The sequence below is a fragment of the Dreissena polymorpha genome, chromosome 12 (genome assembly GCF_020536995.1).
Source record: "Dreissena polymorpha isolate Duluth1 chromosome 12, UMN_Dpol_1.0, whole genome shotgun sequence".
In the NCBI taxonomy this organism is placed as follows: domain Eukaryota; kingdom Metazoa; phylum Mollusca; class Bivalvia; order Myida; family Dreissenidae; genus Dreissena; species Dreissena polymorpha.
The window spans coordinates 49,086,520-49,108,436 of NC_068366.1; the positions used below are offsets into that span (position 1 = coordinate 49,086,520).

General features: G+C 33.5%; 1 protein-coding gene across 1 annotated transcript in view; it reads right to left on the bottom strand.

The window, feature by feature from the left end:
- LOC127852580 (E3 ubiquitin-protein ligase rnf213-alpha-like) overlaps positions 1–21,917 on the bottom strand; it is an 85,680-nt gene that overhangs the window by 8,209 nt on the left and 55,554 nt on the right. The window contains exons 47-49 of the mRNA XM_052386531.1: positions 21,405–21,503; positions 17,566–17,765; positions 16,430–16,569 (exon numbers count right to left, since the gene is read on the bottom strand). Of these exons, the coding sequence (XP_052242491.1) occupies positions 16,430–16,569; positions 17,566–17,765; positions 21,405–21,503 (439 nt within the window). The remainder of the gene's footprint in view (positions 1–16,429; positions 16,570–17,565; positions 17,766–21,404; positions 21,504–21,917) is intronic.

Genomic DNA, 21,917 nt, shown 5'->3' on the forward strand with positions numbered 1-21,917 from the left:
ATTCTCTGAATAAAGTCAATTCATTATATTAAAACTATTGTAGTTTATATTTTTACTCATAGTACACATAACTTTACCGGTATATTATCAAATTATAGATCGTTGGTAGGCATATAACAAAACTGTTTAACTTAGTTTTATATGGGGGCTGCTATAAATCTTTCAATTGGCTGACTTTAACAAGTGGCATCCTGTCAGGTAATGGTGCATTCCTGCAGACTTATTGTTCAATGACCTTGACCACATATTCTTATTCAATAAATGGTATATTGTTATGTGGTAGTGTTTTTTTTAATGAATGGTACATTTACAAGTCCTTTTTTGTCGCGTCAAGTTGCCATTTCTTGCAATTTACTTTACAGTTATATAGTGGAAAAAACTTGCTTAACAAAACTATTTTCCTATATCATAATTATATTTAGTATTTTTGACTTGGTCTTTGTCGTTTGTTTACAGACATCGTAAGGATGACACGTGTTGCGATGTCTGATTTTACAAGCTGATGTAAATGTTGATTGCTTTATGTAAATAAAATTAATCTCAATAATGTCAGTGACAGTAACAGCTTCACTGCAAGGATTTAAGTACATATGCCGACAGCCACTTGTTTTTTCAAAGAATTCTTATAGTTTTTTTTTACTGGTGACTTGAGAACATGCAATGGAAGGAGTATCAACATGCTAACGGAAATCTTAGGAATCTTAATAATGACCAGACTATTCCGACTCATCGCCTGCATAGCTTTTTTCAACATGTTCATTTCCATCCCAATATTCATGTATGATTTTGATTTGATAATTATTGATCAATAATAACTTGTTAATGTCAGACAGAATTTTGACTATCACTGAATCGAATGGATTCAACCTCATGAATTACATCTTAAAAAATATTATATTGATACTTACATAAGGAATTGCGGTACATAAAGAATTGCGGGTCATTGATTTTTTCGTTTCATATGTTTTCACTTATTAAATTGACAACCAGTTTTACGATGCTGATGATTTGTAAACAAAGCCATATGACCTTACTTTAAAATGTCTGAATATTCCAACTGGCCGTCGTTTTAAACACAAGAGCGATTTGATTGGTCCAACGCGAAGGTGTGTCTTTACTCCCTGAAGATTTCATACTTGAATCGGGTCAGATCGTCGGCGAATAGGTCACGCGAGTTGTGTATATTGTTATTTCTTAAAATTTGACCCAATATTTGTTAACATATTGCAAGATATGTACATTTGCAGAAAGGACATTCATTTCTGCGTTTTATAAGGCTAAGTTCGTGGAAATCGCATCACAATTGACGTAGTAATGGCTGTTCATAGCTATGCACCCTTTTTTCGGTCGGGCCATTTTGAGTTGAATACCTAGTTATATATATATATATATATATATAACTTTTCTTTCAGGGAAGTTGATTTGTCGATATAATTTGATTATTTTTCATTCAAAAGGAAGTTCTTACCAAGTAATATCATAGCCACACGATAACCACTTGTGGTTCTAGTACGTCTGCAAAATATAATTATATTATAACATCTGAATCGCGTTAGGAGATAACATAACACATTTTACATAAACATTGTTAGTTGCCATGGAGGTTTATGTTATTGAATTTTGAATACAGCGAAATAATAGCTGTACTTGAAAGCTATTTTCGCGATCGAGAACACGTGTATTGTATTGCTTATTAAATGTAGTGTCTAAATAGTGTTATTTTAACATTTACAAGGCATCGGTCAACTGAACGAATCAAAGCATACATTTCAGAACAAGGACATGTGTGTATAGAAAGCTATTTCGGTATCGAGACCGTGTGTGTTTTATTATATGTTTATTGAAGTGCCTTAATAGTATAACTGTTATTATTTCAATATGACAAGTCTTTGTCACAGAATTGATGCACGGTTTGCTGCAAAAGGGTTTCTCCACCAGTTCATGCATGCCACTAAAATATATTGTGTTAATAACGTGTACATGCATTTTGTTTTGTGCATTTGATGTGCACAAGGTTAATCGTTCCAGCTTCTTAATGTTAATGTTCATTTCCGTCAGGAGTACAATTTCTTTTTGCATGTATTTGACAAGTGCTTTCAACATTTATGCAGGAAGACAACACAGGCAGATATACGATATTTTCCAGAGTGTAGACTACAATTGTCAATTCAATAATGATGGCGCCCGAGCAGGATTTGCTGATAGTACGTTCCACAAAAAGATGTATACGTATGGAATAGCATTAGTTTATAAATAACTTATATGATTTATTTGCTGATCGCAACGCATCCAAACACTAGGACGTACTGTAACGTGCCGTCGATCAAGCTTCGTGTTAAAATATGTTTTAAGTAATTTATTCTTAATTGTCTGGAGCAGGTAATTAAAACTAAATTCAAAACAAAATATAATATATTCTCCTCAAGCTACATAGCTTTATGATTAGTTTTTAGCCGGATTTTTTTCGAAAAAATCTCGGCTTATAGATTGATGTTGTCGGGCGGGCGGGGGGGCGGGGGGGGGGGGCGGGGGGGCGGGCGGGCGGGCGGCGTGCTCGAAAATGTTAAAGTTCTTATTTCATGGTATAACTTTGGTATGCTTGGACCTAGAGTCTTCAAACTTGACATGAAGGTTGGCCAGGATTAACAGATGACCACTGGTCATTTCAAGGTCATTCATTTGAAGGTCAAGGTCACTGTGACCTTCAATTTATAAAAATGTTAAAGTTGTTATAACTTTGGTATGCTTGGACCTAGAGTCTTGAAACTTGACATGAAGGTTGGCCATAACTAGTTAGTAACCACTGGTCATTTCAAGGTCATTCATTTGAAGGTCAAGGTCACTGTGACCTTGAATGTAAAAATGTTAAAGTTCTTATTTCATGGTATAACTTTGGTATGCTTGGACCTAGAGTCTTCAAACTTGACATGAAGGTTGGCCAGGATTAACAGATGACCACTGGTCATTTCAAGGTCATTCATTTGAAGGTGAAGGTCACTGTGACCTTCAATATAAAAATGTTAAAGTTGTTATAACTTTGGTATGCTTGGACCTAGAGTCTTGAAACTTGACATGAAGGTTGGCCAGAACTAGTAAGTAACCACTGGACATTTCAAGGTCATTCATTTGAAGGTCAAGGTCACTGTGACCTTGAATGTAAAAATGTTAAAGTTGTTATAACTTTGGTATGCTTGGACCTAGAGTCTTGAAACTTGACATGAAGGTTGGCCAGAACTAGTAAGTAACCACTGGACATTTCAAGGTCATTCATTTGAAGGTCAAGGTCACTGTGACCTTGAATGTAAAAATGTTAAAGTTCTTATTTCATGTTATAACTTTGGTATGCTTGTACCTAGAGTCTTCAAACTTGAAATAAAGATTGGCCAGTACTAGAAGATGACCACTGGTCATTTCAATGTCATTCATTTGAAGGTCAAGGTCACTGTGACCTTAAATGTTAAAATGTTAAAATTGTTATAACTTTGGTATGCTTGGACATAGAGTCTTCAAACTTGACATGAAGGTTTGCAAGCACACTTAGATGACCACTGGTCATTTCAAGGTCATTCATTCTAAGGTCAAGGTCACTGTGACCTTGAATGTAAAAATGTTAAAGTTCTTATAACTTTGGTAGGTAAAAATGTTAAAGTTCTTATTCCATGTTATACCTTTGGTATGCTTGTACCTAGAGTCTTCAAACTTGACATAAAGGTTGGCCAGTACTAGAAGATCACCACTGCTCATTTCAATGTCATTCATTTGAAGGTCAAGGTCACTGTGACCTTCAATGTTAAAATGTTAAAATTGTTATAACTTTGGTATGCTTGGACCTAGAATCTCAAACTTGACGTAAAGGTTTGCAAGCACACTTAGATGACCACTGGTCATTTCAAGGTCATTCATTTGAAGGTCGAGGTCACTGTGACCTTGGATGTAAATATGTTAAAGTTGTTAATACTTTGGTATGCTTAGACCTAGAGTCTTCAAACTTGATATGAAGGTTGGCCAGAACTAGTAGATGACCACTGGTCATTTTAAGGTCAAGGTCACCGTGACCTTGAATGTAAAAATGTTAAAAAATAAAAAAATTGAGATCAAACTTTCCTAATTGTCAATTCAAGTTCATATTTGTGACCTTAAATGTTAGTGTTGTTCATGTATATGCATGCATTCAAAACATAACACAAGGTTTGCTCATGCCTTGAAAAGTACTTACATTTCATTTTGACCTTTGAACAATATTTCAGTAATTTAAGTATTGCATTGACAAAAACACGAAAGGTACTTTCCTGTCATTTAAATCAAAAATCCGGCTTCAATGCGGTCATCTCCGACCGCGGAACTCTTGTTAATACATTGATTGGGTTTGGAACAGTATATTAATTATAATAAAATTATATTAAACTACGACTTCGATCACTATATACAACAATCTGCACAACGTGCATGAGCTTTCACCTCGGTTAGTCGCTTAAAGACCTCGAGCTACTTTGTCAAGCACACGACTCCCGGTTAGTTCAACAAAACTTCGAAACAAGACCTCGGGTCACGTACATACGACTCCGGTTCTGTATTATGACCTCATACCCTAGGAATGGAACCTAAACACTGTCTTAAAGTGTTGGTACAAAGCGATTGGGCTTACGTATTGTTAAATATTAGCGACCCGATCAATTGAGCTGTAGGAATCCTTCAGCAAGGCTGTTAAGTCGCTACAAGAAGATTGTCAGTCTCTATGTGCTCAAAGTCCATTATGTTTTGTTAATTATCTAAGTTAAAATACTTTATACTTTATATTTAGATGTAAACTTGAAGAGGTCGGGATTATAACTAACTGTTGTGATAAAATGCGCGATATATAAGTATATATATATAAGTACTAATCATTTAGGGTAACTGGGACATTGCCATAGATCACAAGATCGCTATATCAATAACCTAAAAGAAACAATATACACTAAGAATAAAATAAACAATAAACAGAAATAATTGAAGACAATGAGTAGATAAAATTGCACAGTACGATCACGTGGTTGATTTGTGATACTCGCGTGCATGTATGCGTGCATTTATACTTGTGTTCATGAGTGCGCGGTGTTTTGGATATGTGTGTTTAGTTCATTCACGTGCGTTTTCTCGCGAAGGACGATTGTGCGAGTGTTTATTTCAAAGCTTTGTTTGGAACCTACAGCAATGACGTTTCTTTTTTGAAGTCTAGTAAAATTTCAATGAGTTTGCTTCAATCACATGATTTTTCCCTTTTCATTGGCGAGGTAGGAATGGGAGTGGAGTACCAGAAGAAAACCCCACCTGTCCAGTATGGTTACCAACAGCTAAGCCTAAAGCATCCTGTGCGGTTTAATAAGTCCGCCTAAGTGAAGAGCCAAGCAAACTCTAGCTGGATCATTACGTATTAGCCCATTTAAAAACTTTATTAGAATAAAGCATTTGCTAATTGTAGAAAACATTGCAATCACGAGATTGGGCATATACACTTACATGGGTATAGTTTAAACAGAATTTTGTTTTGTCGGTAAAGGATGGTTAGATTTCAAATTATGCGTGAGAGCGTGGAAAGTAATTAATTTGTTACTAAATTAAGAAACAATTTTTGTATACTTCATATTAAACGACGTCAGACTGATATACATAGCGTTATCAAAATAGCAATGGAATACACGCGTGCTAAAATACCAAAAGGATCAAGCTAATATTCACCCGTTGTGTTTTATCCGAATTATTCGGTTGCGGTGTAAGAATAAAAAGCAGTTCAATTGTAATTCCATCTTTCTGGGGTTTGAGGTTACATGTAAAACTAGAAGCTGCAAATCTAATAGAAAGTGCAGTTTTTGATGTTGTATGCATATTCGAGGGTATTTTTAGTTCACTAAATTTTAATTTGCTTGAACTGTCATTATGATGTAATAACTTTTACCGTTTCTTATGTAAGAACAGCTTTTTGGAATTGGTAACAATAGTACAACTAGATTCATGGTTGTATATAAATAAACAATTTGTATTGTTTTGTGTCAATTCATTAGTTCCACCTGTGGAGTAAAAGTAAAGTTTTTAACTCAATCCTGATATGAATGTATCACCTAGAACACATAAGAATTAAAGCGGGGGCACATTCGTGTTAATTGTATCGAATTCAAGACCAAATTCTTGACTGGAGTAAAACGATATTGTCGGACCGCTATTTATCGCATCTAAACCGTGATAGAGATATTACGTAATGGATATGTAAAATTTAAATCCTAAATAGAAGTCAACTGTGCTCAAAGCAAATTATAATTGCATAAGGACGCGCACATCATCGTATCATAGCCTGAAAGCATTGTGACAAATTACGATAAGTAATGTTTGGCCAATCGTAAGGTTCCTTACGGATCGCACTACATCGGTAAATTTAAATTAATACCCATAGAAGGCGTACAATTTGATAAGAACGTTTGATTTATTTGTTTGAACAGCTGTTATCGTTGTTTTGTGCAATGAGTTCATAATGACTCTGTGCTACTTGTCAGTTATGGATTGATTTTACCAATTATCGTTTTCACTTAATTGGTACACATTACAATGTATCCATAACCCAAATGCATTAACAATAAACCTTTGATAATCGACCTTAGTAAAGCAGAAACACACTGATCTCTTAAAGGTCGAATATTCTGTACAGAAATATTGCTTGGTGGCATTTTTATTTCCCTACTGATCTGTCTCATTCATGAGCCGTCAAGGCTCAAGTCAAGCCTATTGGTCAAATACTTGTATTTGTATTGTTCCGCTCCATATTTGCATTATGCATGAAAGGAATTTATAATTAATTATTATTATACCAGTTACGCAAACGTGTTAAACATTATCATTTATAAGACGATTGGCGGCTTGTAACATTCAAAAGACTACCTTTAAGTTCAAATTAATAATATTAGGTTAACGTTTTAATAGAAAACCTTATTTCGTTAAAAAAGCGTTTGTCCTAGCTCCCACATGTATTGAATGATTATTAAATAACTAAGCACGAAACATGTATTACTGATGGTTTTGCTAGCATGGACCGTTAAAATTGTAACGATATCTGAGGTTAAAATATACGTCAATTTGTAGTCAGAACCTTGCATTTGTGTCAACACCCAATGTTTGTGTAATACATTGAATTCATTTGATTTCTTTCTTCAACTATAGTTTACATGTATATAAATCAAATATCTGTTTCGTCCCTATCATAAGAGTGTTATCGTGAAGAGCCTATTGCACATAAGCAGTTATTTTCCTTATGTACATCTGTTTTATCGATTTGGTAATCGCAGGAGTAAGCCAACGGACACAACGCCTGTTTGTAAGAACCCATCCTCCGGAAAACCGACCCAAACTACTTAAGAAGATGAAACAGACTCCAATACTTAACTCGAAATGCGGGAAGGTCCGATAAAAAAACGTGATATGACTGATCATGGAATGCGTTCAGCTTGCTCTTGCTCTGGTGAAAGATCGAGAGAATTTGTATCAACTATCAACGGGAAACAAAACGCGTGGATATTGTATTGACCTCTCTGCCAAGCAGTGCTGACTCACACGAAGGTGAGGTGTTTATTATGATGTGTGAAACCATTAAATATTCGATTGTGTTAATGTTAAATCAATTCTTCCTCAGCAAGACAAAACTGCTAACACGTTCACGTTTCTAAGACATAAATAGTTTTTAACAAAGTGTGTTTGTTTGAGAAAAGTGTACGTTTACCACGAACATTTGCTCTATACCAGCTATTCAGTGATAAATTGCCAAACCGACTTGTTTTCCTATAGTATTAGAACTAAAATAAATAATCGTTGTAGCCAATATGGATATTAGTTCAAAATATTGACCATTTTGAAGGCCAGCAATTTTTGTTATGTCTGCAGTACACATTATTCTGAAGATTTACATCGTTTCCTCAGTATGATATATTGCTGCCTATATTAAACAAATAACAAGGATGTCTATGCAACCATATCTTGTTATTAACACGCATTCGAAGTTAGAGGGGTATATAGCAAAGTCACTCGGTCGGTCAGATGGTCAATGCGCTTTAAATGTTATGTTTGTGGAGCGAACGACTTGCACATTTTAGAGCGATTATATTAAACCTTCAAATAAATGAATTGTTAATGTGTAAGACTATTTTTTGATACCCAGAGATCCAAACATTCATGAATTACTCAACCTTGCTTATATATGACAAACCAATGGGTTTATGACAAAGCTGTAATTTCGTTTGTTGTTGTTATGCAATTACTAAATTTGGCATTGAAGAAATAACTGTTGAAAATGGCAGAGATACATTTATAACTGGGATTGCCCTATGGCTTGGCGAATTACTAAAAGAGAAAGAAAAGATGGAGCTTGGTACCTCGCTAAGCAGGGGATCACCAGAGATGCAGCTGCCATATAAAACAACAATAAGAACGGGTATTTTCGGTTTGTTACTTTTAATAGTGTTCTTTTGTTCACATCTAGAATGGCAGCTTAGTTGTTTTGATGTACTTAAATACAAATATTATATGTTCACATTTTATCAAACATATTGTTTACATGTGTTTAAAAGTATGAACTTGATATTTGTGAACTCTATATGCATAAATTACACGCTCGAATGTTGTCTTTTCTTCACACTCGCTTTCACTTTTCACTCGTAAAAGAAGTGCTACCCACAATTCCTTTCGCGTTAGTACACAGGTCAGTAAGACCGGTGTGTACACACTGCCTTACTAGACCATCGCAAGACGGAACGAATTTTTAATTACAGCTGCAATGTCCAGGTATTTCGTTGTTAATGATATATTTTTCAATTGTGTATGTTCTTGCGTGTTGTGTGCGTGTGATCGGGGGGGGGGGGGGGGAAGACGGAGTACCCAGATGAAACCCAACCTGTACGGTATGGTGACCACCAACTAAACTCACATGCTTGCGGGAACGGAAACTGAACCCGGGTTACCTAGGTGAAAAGCGAGTGTACTAATCACGGCGCTAGCCAGACAGCCGGTTGTTTTTTATGACACGTGATTGTTTTATTCACTGATATAACTGTTAAAAGCAATGTTATTCGGCTTAAAAAAAAATACTAATGATGTTGACAGACGAATATGTTTCGAACGCATAATTAATTCAAACGTTGCTGATTTCAATAATGACTTGGTGCAGGTGTTTAGCGAAATATGAAACATACAGTTGTAGTGACGTTTTGCTTATGCTTTAATGTTATATTTTGTTTTTATATGCATATGTTACTCAGGTCTTAGCCTAAACGGTCTGGCTGTTATTGAGAAATGATTGAACTTTTGTGTGTTTTTTTGCTTCAATTTTAATAGTTATAATATGATTTAAACGCATGTTTTGTTTACCTAGTTATCATTCTAGTCTATTTGTATTCTGTGATTGTGCATAATCATATTGTAAACGCAAACATGTAAACAGTTTTTCAAAGAGCAAAACGCAATAAACTGTTTTGACGTGCTTAGGATGACTTAATTCCTTTTTACTCCGTTATTTAAAGGTTAACGGCTTCAATTAATAAATGTACGTAAACGATTTGTTGTTTGAGGAAATGAGCGTATTTGGACGCTGAGTTGAGTTTAGTTGAAAAATACGTATTTAAGCTCGAGGGCAGGCTTTTAAGATACTGTTTAGTCCGTTCCTGGTTAGAATCTGAACGTGGTGACTAAAGAGAAGAATCTGAGAACACTCGTAGAGTGGGTATATAATCAATAACCTCTTGACCTTTATCCTGACACCACATCAACAACGTCACTGCGATCATAACGGTGGAGTTAATGAGCGTGTGTTTATATCTTGTTATTACGTTTAATAAGCGAGTCTGTCTGACTATCTTTCTTCGCGTCAAGTTTGGTCCATAAGTAAGCAACCTTATAAACACGGGTTCCGGTCTTGTATATGTACATCTTGGTAACAAAGGGTATAGGTATCTACATATAAAGGTTTATATTTACGCAAACCGATGTTCATGTGTGCAAAAGAATAACTATGCTTCGACGCATAGTGGATTAGTGATAGAGATAAGCACAACGCGACCGCTTTTGGCTTGCTGTTTAAATATGTCATAAGTCATCGTACATTCGTGCATTTATTCACATTCATACATATACCATTTTCACAACAACCTTTGAAATAAAACAAATTGCTACCAAAATTTTAGTGCAGGATATCTTTTAATAGATTTAACAGCGTTTTGGACAACCCCAAATACATTTAAAGCATTATATACTAAAGCAATTAAATGTTGTAAAGTTTGTAAGTTTTTTTTTTTAGAAAAAGCGATTACATAATTTAAAAGTCAAATAAATCATAGTGAACAATACGCTGTTAAATAATCGTCTTATAAAACACATATTTATTTATTTTATCAGAAATACCAACAATTTGAAAGTTAACGACTAAATGGTTTGGCTAGGCCCTCTAAATACAATATTTTATCATAATCTTTTTCGGATAAAAATATTATATTATCAGTTAAATATTAAAAGATAAATATATTTATTGTGAGTTGTTTCAATTGCCAAAATTAGCAATGGTAATTTTATAACAAAACGCTGTCTTGGATTTAAAAGTCCTACATTGACTATATAAAGAGGTATATCATATATTAATGCAAAACACACAGCACATAAATATGGTATAATGTAAACACACATAAAACAAACCGGTAATGAATACCTGTTTAAAACAAGCATAATAGTTAAAGGTTTAAATGATGTTCGTGTTTATCTTTTAAAATGTATGTTTTGATCTCTATTCTTTAATAATTTGATGATATCAAACATTAAAAAAACAAAGTTTTTATTTTATTTAAATAATATATTTTCAGGGAAACGAATTTAAAATATGATATCGAATTTTAACTTTAATATTTTGGACAAATACTGATTAAAAATATTGATACAACTTATAAGGTTATATATCCACACAGCAGAAATACACTTTTACGGACACATTCATAATAAAACATGTAATTAAGCAACTTAACACTTTTGAATGAATAATAACCTGAAGTACAATATAGATGCATCCGTTAGCACGATTCTAAACTACACACTATCAATTTAGTTAATTTGCATGATCTAGTTGAAGCATTGCGTTGTTTAGAAAACGAAACAAAATATCGATGCATTCATGCTATTAAGTGATATAAAAATAAGTGTTTTGATAGGTAATTATAATTTTATATGAAATTAAATAAGGCAGTGTTAATATACAAAGTGTTAATATAGTTAAATAAAACACACATCCGAATAATCCTTAAAAATAATTTTGAAAAGACAATTTTAGGTAAAGTTGCTTAATAAAATACTAAAAATTAATTGATTTCGTATTGATACTGTTAGTTTATCCTGATCAACACAATATCATGTGTATGAAAACACTTGTTAATAAACATTATACTTTATCAACAGTTATTTCAATAAAAGTCTAAATGTACTTTTCTGCTCTGTTCATCTCAATCAAAACATGAAATCTCGAATTCAAAAATAGCTCTTATGCAGTGTTAGTATTTTTTCCCGATCGGTCAATTGAACGCTCCCTTACAAAATATAGTCCACCCAAACATGTCCAAAACATAGTAAAACTTTTTGATAATTACTATTTCCAGTAGGTAAAGGCAAACACTGAGGTTTATTTTTAATTCATTTTCATCATGAACGCTGCATTTAGATTAAAATAACTCCTAATACAGATTTCCATTACTATCTTTTCTACTTTGTTTTGGACATTTAATTTAAAACAAAATCTGGTTAATATGCTATATAAAGGCAAATATGGTTAATATAATTTATTACATAAAAATACATGACAATATAATACTCATGCTTATAATCATGAGTATTAATGATACTTGCAAACGCATGATAAGTATCATTAAATATTAGACGATACTGTTCACATTTGAAATTGATAAGCGATTCGATGTTGTTTTTTGTTCGATATATTTGATCATGTAAGATCCGTTCAAAATAGCAAAAAAAGTATGGTTCCGAATAAAACGTCTTGTCAATTTCGGATCGTCAAGACATCTTTCATCCATTTTCATACATCGAAAAGCGTTTATCTATTCTTTCAAAAAGTGAATTTCATCACCAGTTGAGACAATTATAAGTAAACACATGTTTACACAGCTATATCTTATTATGCGAACACTACTGTAAACAATGGCAATTCAAAGTCCTTATTTTAGCCATACAAAGCAATACTTTGATATTGATATAAGGGCAAACTAACATCGTAAAATGTTAACTTCTTCCAGGCAAGCTTATATAATTTATGCAACAAAAAAAGAACAACGGTATTAGCAAAGTTTCGCTAATGTTTATCCAATTGTTATAGAACAACTATGTCTGACATAAGGTCTATATTTATTATCGCACGAACTTTAAATTCAATATTCATACTTGAAACACATCGTTACTATTTGTGTGATCTAACATGTATAAACAACATGAACGGAATATAAACATAATTGTTTTTAACCCGATCATATATTGACATTTTCAAAAGCATTACGATCATCTGACAAGGAAAACGCACCAACGATATAAAATCACAGGTACACAAATATGTATTATAGACATGAATCATATTAAAGTGTAATACATGAATGGCACGAAGTCACACATTATGTCTTTTATATTGTATTATTTTAAGTGTGAAAACGTAAACATTATCAAGCACATCAAGTGGGATTGCTAAGATGTATCATAAAAACAATAATAACAAAACATTTATCCTTGAATAACGTTAGTCCCCAACGTCACAAATGAACAGATAAAAACATAACAATAAACACTGGTAAACTGTGATAATGATTTCTTTACAGTTTAACATTGGTCAGATAAAAGATAAGCTCAACTAACAGGTTCTAAACGATTGAATGAGAACGAAGACTGCACAATAACGCATAATTACAATTTTATACCTTTTACTATCCCTCTACTATATTACACAAACCCTCACAAGGTCCAGCCAGAAACTTTTGCCCATTACGACCAACTCGTATGTAACACAGATTAATGCAGCGTATTAAAATATATTACCATTTACATATATTATAGTAAATCGAAGACATGTCATTTTGGAAAATTTAAGAAAGATTCCTATAAAAAAAACAGACTCGTACTGTACTAAATAATAGTTTTGTTTTTACCACACACGCTCACTTCATCAAAGTATAAACATGAACTTTACTTATCACATCAATTATTATTCGAAATCATAAATGTTAGTTATTAATAAAATATATTTAATACAAGACACAAAACATAGTCTTTGTAAATATATGCAGTGAATAGCTCGAGAATGCAAGTGAAATATTACGTAATCTTTAATGTTTGTGTTTTTCGGACACTATATTAAGTAATTTTGCATAAATTTATTTGAAACTATGTAAGTAAACTATTAACTTATACAATTATGTATAATGATAAAATAACATAAATTAAAGACATCGATGCACCTTCTCCCTTCTTAAAATAACGTTTCAAATAATTTACGACGTTAAAATTTACAAAGACATATACTTGACGTTGTTATATTTTTTAATTATAGCTTTTACGAAGTATGAAAACAATTATGTCGATTTGGTTGTAAGATCGTATTTTATGTCCATTTTGGGCACATACAATTGATAAGTTTCCTCGTTTTTGAATGTTGTATAAGAACGATCGGGACATTTTATCTTCCATCTAAACTAAAACAAATATGTTTTGCATCAATAATTATTGCTAGCATGATAAAAGTAGTAGTTCTTCAAAAAAACAAATGTCACATTCAGAAAACGCACAAATATTGTTCACAAGTATACAATCATAACGACTTCAATAATCGAAACTGTACACATGATTTCAATCTACATACGTTTACATGCAAATGTAAACAAAGTGTAATAATCAATCACGCACATCTACAAAGTAGATGATTTATCATAACAAAAACAACTATATACAAACAATTATGCAGAACATAAATAATGTAATACTTTTAAGTAATTGTGTGTTATTTTCAATTCTCTGTGTATATACATTTGATTTATACTTCATTCTGAACAAACGTGTTTTATACAACTGTGGTACAGCGTCAATTTTACAACGAGTACACATTCAAGTGTTAAGACATTAAAAGTACCAATAGAGGTTTTCAGTTATACATGATGTTTACATGATGATGGCACGAAAGTAATGATTGTACTAAGCTCATTACAAATAATGTTTGGAACAAAATTGATTTGCGCATCAAAATGAAGCGTCGTTACGTTCATCATCATTGTTCGCAACCTTATTATACTAAGTCCTATACATACTTTTGATCGAACTAGCTCAACAATTCAATAAACAAAAACTAAGATGTAGTGTATACCATTTCCGAACAGCACACGTTCGCTACAATTTTAGAAGCAAACATGTGGTTAGTTTTGTACAAAACGGACATTTATATTTAAAAAAAATTATGTTCATGAAAATTTTATGTATATTCAAATGGAACAGAATAAATAGTACAATTTAACACAGCATAATTAAGAGCAATAATACAATTTAAAAGAACTAAAAGATGCGCTTTTACGTTTATATGAACGTAGCAAAGGGCTTATCTTCAATTTTAGAAGCATGCATTATTCAAAAAGTCGTTGAATGTAGCATTTTACATTAAACGAACATGTATAGACACAGGTGCATGTATATTTAGTTCATACATCATAATACATTAGTTAGAATTAAAGCAACACAAGAACAAAACACGAATATGTTTGCTATTTATCAATATGAACAATCTTAATTAGTAATACTTGTTATATCATGGAAATAGTAAAACAATGAAAAGAAATAGCTTTTTACACATATTGTACAAATAAACATATACACAGCGACTAAAATATGTAACGTTGTACAACATTTTTAATTATTCATTTGAAAACATGCATGTGCAAAAACAGTAATGTAATCAAGCACACGGTCTCAAAAGCAGATGACTTATATTAATCAAAAGCACATATGAACAAACAAAAATAATGTTTCAAATAATCTATTAAAATAATAATACTTTTTGTCAAATTCTTCAGTTTTACATCATTATTAACATGTTTTACGCTTCTATGCTAAATTGTCTTATCTAAGTATCTTAATCGTGTCACGTAGTAATTGTTAATAACATCACGCTTAAACCGAACAATTTATTAACAATTTATGAAGAATAATATTTATCCATATCAACATGTAAGTAGTAATGAAGGATACTGCAACATCAATAAACTCGCTTATAAAATATGTACACTTTATTTGTCAGGTTTTTTCTTTCAAATTGCTACACTCTAAGCCTTATGAATAACACCTCATCTACATAAAAAACCATAGTCTTGGTTAGCATTGTAATCCAATAATATATGTTCACAAGGTTATAAATAACTGATATTAATTGCAATAATAATTCCTACGTAAAATTAGCACATTCACATTATTCACATTGATGAATGTCATACTAGTAAGTAGTTACATAACAATATCGTTACATGTAACTATAACTAACCGCATACATATTATTTAGAATTATTCACATCCTGAACATTATTTACAGTGCATTCATAAATGTGAAAAAATACAACGTTTACAACAGTGTAATTAAAATAAACACTTCAATCTACAGCAAAATGAAATTTCAAACATGCACAGTTTTGTTCAAGACATGCTTCGGAATGAAGTCAGAACAATGTTTCACAATCAAGATTTAGAAATCTCAAAATTATTCACTATATTTAATTAAGGTTAATTGAAAATTGAGTATGGTTGACACAATGGTCGTGTCATAAATGGCAAATCAAATCTCTCTCACGTTAGGGACTGTATTTAACAAATTGAAATCACATTCATATGATATATCGTAAATACTTAGTATTCATTGACGTTTTATAAGCATTCTTATAAATAACTAGCGTTGTTTTTTAACACATAATAAACAAATTCTTACTCTACAAAATCGTTACAAACAACATGATATGAATACAAAAGAAGCCGAGAAGGCAACAAACATGTTGGATACATAAAGCAAACACTTAGATACAAACGTTTTGACACACATACTATACAATCTGACTACATTTAATTACTTTGTTATTTACACCAACTAAACCGAAAAACACACTTTAAATGCATCTTATATTTAAAAAATAAAATTCACAAAGACAAATAGTAAACATTTCATTACAAGGGAATTGTCTACACGTTGACAAATAAAATATACACATTTTAATAAAGAAAAAAACAACACGTGTACACATTGAATCCTATGTACATGCCCTGTACAATATAACAAAGTTGCATATGGAACATTAACAATGTAATATATATCAACGCTCGAACAGCCAATAATGTTTCTATCTCCGCTTAGCACCCATTTTCTTTTTAAGGATCATGTAACCCAAAACCCACGAGTTCGCTCCGTGAACATACAAGATATCTCTTGGGAAATGTTCCGTAATTGCAGTATCCAACTCGTTTTGAGAAGCGTATTCGATTAGGCCATCAACGAAACTAAAAACATATAATGGCATATATAATAATATATACATACGGGTTTCGGGTATGCTGCTGCACGTTGTTTATATTTTGATTTAATTATTAATATTAGTGTTAATATTATATATATTATATTATGCTTCTCCTTATTGAACACTATTATATATATATATATATATATATATATATATTATATTATATATATATATATTAGAATATATCTAATATATTATAGATAAATAGATAAGATAGATATAGAGAGAGAGAGCGCGAGAGAGGCGAGATAGAGGGAGGGAGAGACGAGAGAGTTTGCGGCGCGCGCGCGAGCGGGAGGATCGCGGCGGGCGCGCCGGAGCTCCTCGCTCCGCGCTCGCGCCGCTCGCTCCCCTCGCGCCGCGCGTGCGCTCGCTCCGCGCGCCCTGCTCTCTCTCTCGCTCTCTCTCCTCTCCTCGCGCTCCCGCGCGCTCCCCAGCTAGCGCTACTTGCAGAGCTCTCGAGAACTGCGTCGCTCGACTCGGCCCACGAGAAACCGACCAACCAGACAGACCTACAGACAGCCAGCAGCCAAACAGACAGACACGACATACAGACAGAGAAAGAGAGAAAGAGGGACAGAGAGACAGAGACAGAGAGACAGAGAGAGAAACAGAGGACAGAGGACAGAGGGACAGAGACAGAGAGACAGACAGAGAGAGAGAGAGAACGAGAGACAGAGAGAGAAACAGAGACAGAGGGACAGAGAGACAGAGACAGAGAGACAAAGACAGATACAGAGAGACAGAGACAGAGAGAGAGACAGACAGAGACAGAGAGACAGAGAGAGAAACAGATATACACTCCTATCATTTTCCTTCTTTCAGTACAAGGCTTCATATAGTTCGGACAAAAGATGTTAGTAAAGCCTTATAGAAAGGGGTGCTAGTTTGTCATTGTATGCTTGATTGTGGGCAAATACAACCGGTTTAGTGACTGTGCAAATCGTTTATGTGTAAACGTTTATGCTGTACCTACCGGTAAACACTAGTGTCTACATAATCCTCATCATTAGGATTTTGGCGGACTGCTACATTCAGAATAAGGAATTCGTGCATAATGTCCAGTAGACTCGATAACTTATCAATGCTCAAGTTATGTAAATAATCCGTATAAACGGTATTCATCTCGTGACCGAGATTTTCATAGAACTCATTGGGTAAGGTTTCGAAAACCTCCTGCAAACAAAAAAGCAAGGCATTACAAAATACATTTGCATGAGTGATGTGTTGACTATTCGTTCTGAATAGATAAGTTAAATTATCAAAAAGGACGTGATTAAAATAGTTCATGTTCTTGTAGAACACTACATGCACGTCAATAATATTGTAAAAGAGTACATATGGAATAACAAATTAGTTTCGTATATGTAATATGCTACAAACAAGCCAAGATTGCCCGACCTCGCTGACTTTTGTTATAGGACGCAACCAGTTTCCGAAACCGAGGCATCACTTAAACATCGTTTATAAACGACGATAATGTTATTTCACATACTTAATATCAAAGTTTGGTGTTTATAGAAGAGTTTAAAGTTATAATGATATAGTATTCAATATTAAGCATTTCAACCGCACATTCCCAGTCAGCGCCATTTTCGCAGATTTTTCATTAAATGTTATGCTTATATTGATAGATGTAAACATTGGATCTAAAAAGCTCTAGTGAAAAACAAGACTACAATTAAAGAAAGCAAAAAGTAACCCTCAACTGGGCTCGAACCACTGACCCCTGGAGTAAAACTCCACCGCTTAGACCACTCGGCCATCGGTGCTCATAGTATGCTAGTAGTATTTTATACTTTATATAAGCAATCCTCATAGTGTCACAAAATATTATGACAGCAACAGAACTCTGCAAATTATTCAATCGTGTCACGTTGCAACGCTTTATAATTTTCAGGTTTTTAAATCGTCAAAATATGCATATAATGGATTGTTTAGAGCATGGTAAATGTTCAGTATTACTGTTTCCTCACAAATATCGTAACTACAACGAAACTTTGCGAATCTGAAACTTGTGTTGTTAATTTTGTCAATTTACCAAAACGTAAAAGGCCCCTTTAACCCCAGGAGAATTATTTCAACAAAGTAGAGTATATATAACTAGAAATATAAATAGAAAAAAAAATACTCATAATTTCACTGTATCTTCTAGATCCAACGTATTTCCGCTGTGTCATTAACATAGTGTTAGAGTATTAATGAATCCTTATCGGATCGTGCCCAAATTCAACTATGGTTTCATGTTTGTAAATTAATGGTCATGTAACTGTCCCTTCTGTGTATGTAAAACTGTTCCAACGTTGGAGATGTGTTGCGGTGAAAGTATGGGGTATATTACTGTGAATGAACCATCTTTTTTTGGGGATGGGGATTTCACAGTATGTCTGCTTCATTCTGAATCGTAGCTAGGCGCACACGCGAAGTCTCCAATAGGAATATGTATGTATGTTTGTGTATCTGGTTGTTCACGCATATCTTTCTCCATATATATATATATATATATATATATATATATATATATATATATATATATATATATATATATATATATATATATATATATATATATATATATATATATATATATGACTTCTATAGCGTAGCCATATTAACTCATTGCATGATTTGAGCAACCTGTGTAGAGGACCACTCTGCGATTTTACACATTAAATATTAAACCACATACAAAGTACATTGTTTAAATTAATATACTGTGCAAATCTATATAATTCAAGTGACCACTGGACGTGGCCGTGGTCAGTTTTATAGCCCGACACCATGTTTTAAACGAATCTATCTATGGACTATTTTGAGTTTGCAGAGAAAAGATGTAATATATGCGTCTATTAAAATCGCGTGGTCCCTGAAGCGTGGCCAGTTTGACGACATGATTTGAATAAATTTTGACCTTTACACGAGGCTTTACACCAAATATTAAACGTATGACCCAAGAAGATTGTAAAAGTTATTGTAAGTCTATAACAAAAATGTGAACACTGACGTGTGGCATGTGTGACTAAAGGAGCATGATCTAAACACACTTTTTAGAGGACCGTTATACGAAGTTGCACATCAAATATTAAATCCACGACCATTGCCATTTCATAAAAGATTTTAGTGACTTTATTGACTATATATGTATATATAACCATGTGGCAGCCAGATCGTGGCCAGTGTTGACACCACAAACATGATTTGAACAATAATTACAGAGTACCACTTACTTATGTATCATACAAAAAAGAAAGATATGGACCCTCTGGTTTCAGAGAAGAGCGCTTTTAAGTTGCTTTATAGATGTATATAAATATGTTGACTCCTACCGCGGTGATAGTTTTGACCCCAAAGCATGAACTCAATACTCTTGGTAAAGGACCACCACACGACAATCTGTGCAAACAACATATTATTTTACTCACAAAATATTGAACCTCTGTCCCTTGTGGGTTAAGAGCAGATTTTTAGAAATATTTAATGTATAAGTCTTTCATGATCATGAAACCCCTAGTGCGTAGCCATTTTCGAACACAGGGACATTATTTGAACAAACTGAATACAGGCTCATCATACGATGTTACACACATACTATTAAAACCCTGACTTCTGCGGTTTGACACACTATTTTAAAGGTTATTTACGACATAAATCGTGTGATCGTGATGCGTGGCCAGTTTTAACCACTAAGGCATGATCATCACTAAATTGGAACACAATACGAAAAAGCTTTTTTACAACACAACTTCAATCCTTCAAAATTGCGGCGTTCTATTTGAGGCTTTAAAGAAGAGGCGGACGTTATTTTAACAATTGATTTTGAGGTCTGGGGACCCTAAACGGAACGATTTATATGAAGTTCTTGTTATAATATCTTTTTTAGGATGAGATGACGTTCCAATGACCGACAACGTACGAAGGACAAAAGGTGACCCCAAACCCTCAACATGACCACATTATGCACAGGGGAGCTTAACACGTCGTAATTTATATTTGAATGCAAACAAAAATACTTCCATCGCAATTCAGATATATTAGTTGAAAAACAGTGGACCATAAGATTAATCATTGCAATAAGTTTATGTGTCAACTTGAACGAAATAGCGTTGCTTAATGATGGTATAACTGTAATTTTTTATGGCTACAATTGACATGTATAGTTCAACTACTAGCGTAATGTTAGATTGTGTTTTAGTAGCGTGTTTTATAGTAAACAAATATACCTGTTTAGATACAAACAAGTTGTTCTTTTAAAACTTAAAAGACTCAAAATACTATTTAACAGCGATAACTACTGGAGACGATGCACAGTTTGATACCACAATATTTCTTCGTTTCGGCCAACTTATGGAACACAAAACAATGTTTTAATGTGTTTGAGGTCGCCGTGGTGGTATGGGTATGATTTCCGCCTAGTGGCCGGGAGGTAACGAGTTCGATTCCCACAGTGGGAGCGTTTTTACGTTCTCCCACGAACACACCAAGTACTGCTTCTATGCCCAGGGAACGGACTCGAGACCGTTTTAATAAGCCTGAGGTTCGTCATGTTCGTATAAAAACATTCCGTCAAAACGCTCAGAAAAACTAATCTTGATAGAAATCTTTGATAAAGATGTACACATGTTTATTTCTCTAAAAAGCGATCTTTCAAGGTTTTCATAAACATATACTTGTTATTCTGATAAAAATGTATATGCGTATACGATTATTTAATATTAACTCTCGATCATAACTTTGTTAACAAAATTTTAAGATTGAATAAAAAAAACATAACGACTAAAGCTACTTATTTTCCACAATCAGAAAAATAACACGTACCTCCGTACTCTGTAGACAATCCATCAATAACTTGGTTTTCTGCTGCGACAACAGCAACCACAATGCCCTAGCATGTTTCAGTTCACAAAACTGGCTTGCCTGTGAAGCAGCAAGATAACACACACATATATAAACAAGAGCTGTTTTGTAAAACATAAACGTATACTGGTCGATAATATATAAATTTCGCATACTGTTGTGATCTTGATATTTGATCGCCTGATCTCACAATCTTCTTCCTTCAAGTTAATATTATCCGCGGATTAAGCGCTCTCTAGATCATTTTTCAAACCGCGAAATGCCCTCTGACAGGTTGATCTTAAATCGTCATGGATCTTACCAATCTTCGCGAGTGACCAGAGTAACCAGTATCCTTGCTTGGGTGGTCGTTGATCGTTTGATATCATTAATCGGTCTATGGTGTTAAAAGTGTAAACTGTAAAGTCTCATTCAATGTGTATTTTGGCATAGTTGCGAGGAAGCGAATGTTATGTCACACTCTACTGTGAGCTT